This window comes from Pygoscelis adeliae, unplaced genomic scaffold (assembly GCF_000699105.1).
Source record: "Pygoscelis adeliae isolate BGI_AS28 unplaced genomic scaffold, ASM69910v1 Scaffold154, whole genome shotgun sequence".
NCBI lineage: Eukaryota > Metazoa > Chordata > Aves > Sphenisciformes > Spheniscidae > Pygoscelis > Pygoscelis adeliae.
Genome location: NW_008825113.1, coordinates 5,257,363 through 5,260,534, shown reverse-complemented (window position 1 = coordinate 5,260,534; position 3,172 = coordinate 5,257,363). Strand labels below are relative to the sequence as shown.

Genomic DNA, 3,172 nt, shown 5'->3' with positions numbered 1-3,172 from the left:
TGTGAGTGCCGTGTCTACTGTGTATTCCTCTGTGTGTGTGTGTGTGTGTGTGTGTGTGTGTGTGTGTGTGTGTGTTCGGGCGTGGGGAGGAGGAGGCAACAATGGAAACTTCCTGCCCTGGGCGCCGGCATGGGGCCTGCGGCCAGTCCTTCGGCAAATACCTCCCGGAGCCGGGCTTTCTTCGCGTTGTCTTAGGCCGTGCTGAACCCCTGTGTGTGTCAGCGTAATGCTGAGGGCTAGCTTTCTCCAGACCGCCACGGGATGGTGGGCTTCTCAGTTTTTCATTACTTTGCTTTTAAGCCGGGTCAGATAAATGCACAAAACGTGGCATCCCTTCTCATCCTATCCTGCCTTTCTTGCAAAGGGCGCAGCGTGTCATCCTGCTTGGTGGTTTGTAATGGTATGCCTGGGTCTAAGAGGTGAGGAGCTTAGGTGAGGCCCTGGCAACCTAATTCCCTGGTCCTGTGAACTGAACCCTTGCCGTGTCAGTGGAAAATGCTGAGGCTAAACTATCTAGGAAGCGGCATGTACCCAGGTCTCCGAATGCGTGTGAAGCCCTCTCCCTAGGCCTAGGAGGTTCATCTCCCGGCGGCTGCAGCGTGCTTTCTTCTTACATGCCAGGGAGCAGGCTGGGGGAGAAGGAAAAGCGGAGCAACGCATGTGTGTGAAAGATAAGGACAGCAGTTTAACACTTTCCAGACATCACCGTAAGTTAGGGCAGTGGAAAGAAAATACTTTGTCTGCCCTCTCAAATTGCACGGTGTGGTTCAGAAGAGCATGGGTTGTGCTGAGAAACGAAGGTTTGCCTTGCGCTTGTGGAAGAGGAGAGCCCAGACAGCTTGGGCATAGGTGCTAGAAACTGAAAGTAACTAGAAACAAGAGGCAGCTTCCTGTCTCCGGCCAGAGACTAAAGCCACTTTGACAGGGGCACGCACACCCTCCCTGCCCGGGAGAGCAGCTGGAGCCGTCTCTTGCGATGAGTTCACTGCCTGGCACTGCAGCGTGGCGTGGCTCCCGCTGTCAGCCTCCCAAAACAATGTCAGCGGCGCACTGCTAATGAAATTCCTGCATGCAAAACAACCTCTGGTGATGAGGGAAGCGGTGCTGACTGCTCAGTGTGGGTAGCAGGTGGAGAATGCAAGTGCTGATGTCTCTGAAAGTATGACCTCACTGCCGAAACAGGTATACGCTGTCTTTTCCTTGCTGTCTATGTGAAGACTGAGTAGCTGTCATCACCGCCTGCCATCACACACGAGGAAGGATTGCGGAGGGGAAGGCTTCTTTCCTCACCTCCGCAAGATGATATTTGGGTTTTCTTAGTTTTGGCATAGCCTCGTGCAGCTGTATTATTAGGCAAAACCAAAAACGCCCTTTGAAACTACAGCACTGATTAACCCTTACTCAAGAAGAGCAGTTTAACTGAACTCTGCTGCTGCTCATGGGCTTCGCTCTGCACTGTGCTGCGTACCTTGATATTCTGCTACGGAGAAAGATGAGTTATGATTAGGCCCATAGTTATCTCCTAAGTACAGGTTTTCAGGCTCTACCCTGTATTACATAGTGAGGTGTCGTGCAATTAATACGTACAAGTTTTGACATACATTTGCAATTCTGTCTCCGGTTCTTCCAGGAACTTCGCCGACAGTGCATTTTTATCACTTGTTTTCAAGCGATGGGTTTGTCACCTAACAATGCTGCTTCTTTTTTCTTTCTTAGGATTCACAGTTGCTTACGTTTGAGGAAGATGACCCACCAGAACCACTTGAGCTAGCAGTTAAACAAGTTGTTAGTGTTGTAAAGTCAGCTCAAGAGAAGGTAAACTTCAGTTTTGTTTTATTTCAGTGTACTTCTGGGCAGGAAATGCTAACTTTTCTTATGAGCATCAGTGGGAGTTTTATTTGTCAATACTTCTGTACCCTTGACCTAAGTTTGTTGAGGCTGGTAAGAGGCTGCTTCTTTAATGAACCTGTGCAAACTCTTCCCATTGATTCACTTCTTTTGCAAGTCATGAGCAGAATGTGCTCCAGGGCTTCTACCGAATGAACGATAACCAGGGTTATGCTGAGTTTATAGGTGTGCGTTCAATGAACTTGTACAGCAGCCCTCTTCCCCCCACCATCGGTACGATGGTTCCCCATCCTATTGCTGAGGCGTGGGGTGGGGAATTCATGAAGACGGAAAGGGACGCTTCTCCTCTGGGACGGGAAAACATCTTTGTCTGCCTCTTGCTGTTTGCGTGGCTGATTACAGGTTTGCTTCGTAAGTCGGAGCCGGGTAGGGATCAGTGGAACAGCTGCAAAGTCCTGAGGCTGAAGTCTTGACTCTACTGAATTCTGTATTCAGTGAGGAGGAAATGGTCTCTTTCTTCCTCTCCCACCCCCACCCCACATACTGAGAAGTGATTTTCCCGGTGCTTAGTGAATACAAAATTAAAATAAGGCAGAATGTGGCTCTTGGAACGGGGTGAAAATGTATGTATGCTTATTAGCAATGATAGCTTCTGTGTTTTCATCCTAGTGACTGGAACTACTATTCACATCTGAACTGGTGCTCAGCTTTAGGCACCTGCATCAAATTAGCCTAATGCTTTTCTTGTTTTGCTTTGTTATTTTGGTTTGCTTATCTGATTTAGATGTTAAGCAGCTCTACTGTGATTCCTTTGAAAACTATGCATGCTTATCTGCCTGATACACAACTTACAGGCACACCCTGACTGGTGGCAGCTGGGGATTGCCAACATGTGAAGTTGTCTGTGCACTTGTTCTCTCTCTTTTTTTTTTTCCTTTTTTTCTTTTTTTTAAATTTTTTTTCCTTTCCCCCTATCAGGGATCCCTGCGCCAGCAGTGGGACTAGAGAGACTGGAGTTGGTAGGGCTGTGGAATTGGCACTAGTGTTACTCTGTGCCACTGGAAGATACCACAATGGGAAATTGGAAGGTAGAGGGGACTGCTAGGTCTAAAAGTGGCACGCTGTATAATGTGTGAAGCCAGCAACCGAGGGAGATCTGCTACAAATAAAAGCTAGCGACTAACAGCACAAAAAACAGGTGTCTTGCAGTGCAGTGTCTAAAACGCTGCTGAAAGGTGGGCAGGGCTGCAAATGTGTTTGCATGGGAGGTGGCCAGGAGGTTTGGGTCTGCTGGCTGCCCTTGGCCAGCGTCAGAGTTCAGCAG

The 3,172-nt window shown here is 48.6% G+C and overlaps 1 protein-coding gene across 1 annotated transcript in view; it reads left to right on the top strand.

Moving 5' to 3' along the window:
* The first annotated feature begins 129 nt into the window (after positions 1 to 129).
* The window catches only part of C2CD2 (C2 calcium-dependent domain containing 2), a 42,706-nt gene continuing 39,663 nt past the window's right edge, over positions 130 to 3,172 (top strand). Inside the window, exons 1-2 of the mRNA XM_009328044.1 lie at positions 130 to 153; positions 1,717 to 1,815. Coding sequence (XP_009326319.1) covers positions 130 to 153; positions 1,717 to 1,815 — 123 coding nt within the window. The remainder of the gene's footprint in view (positions 154 to 1,716; positions 1,816 to 3,172) is intronic.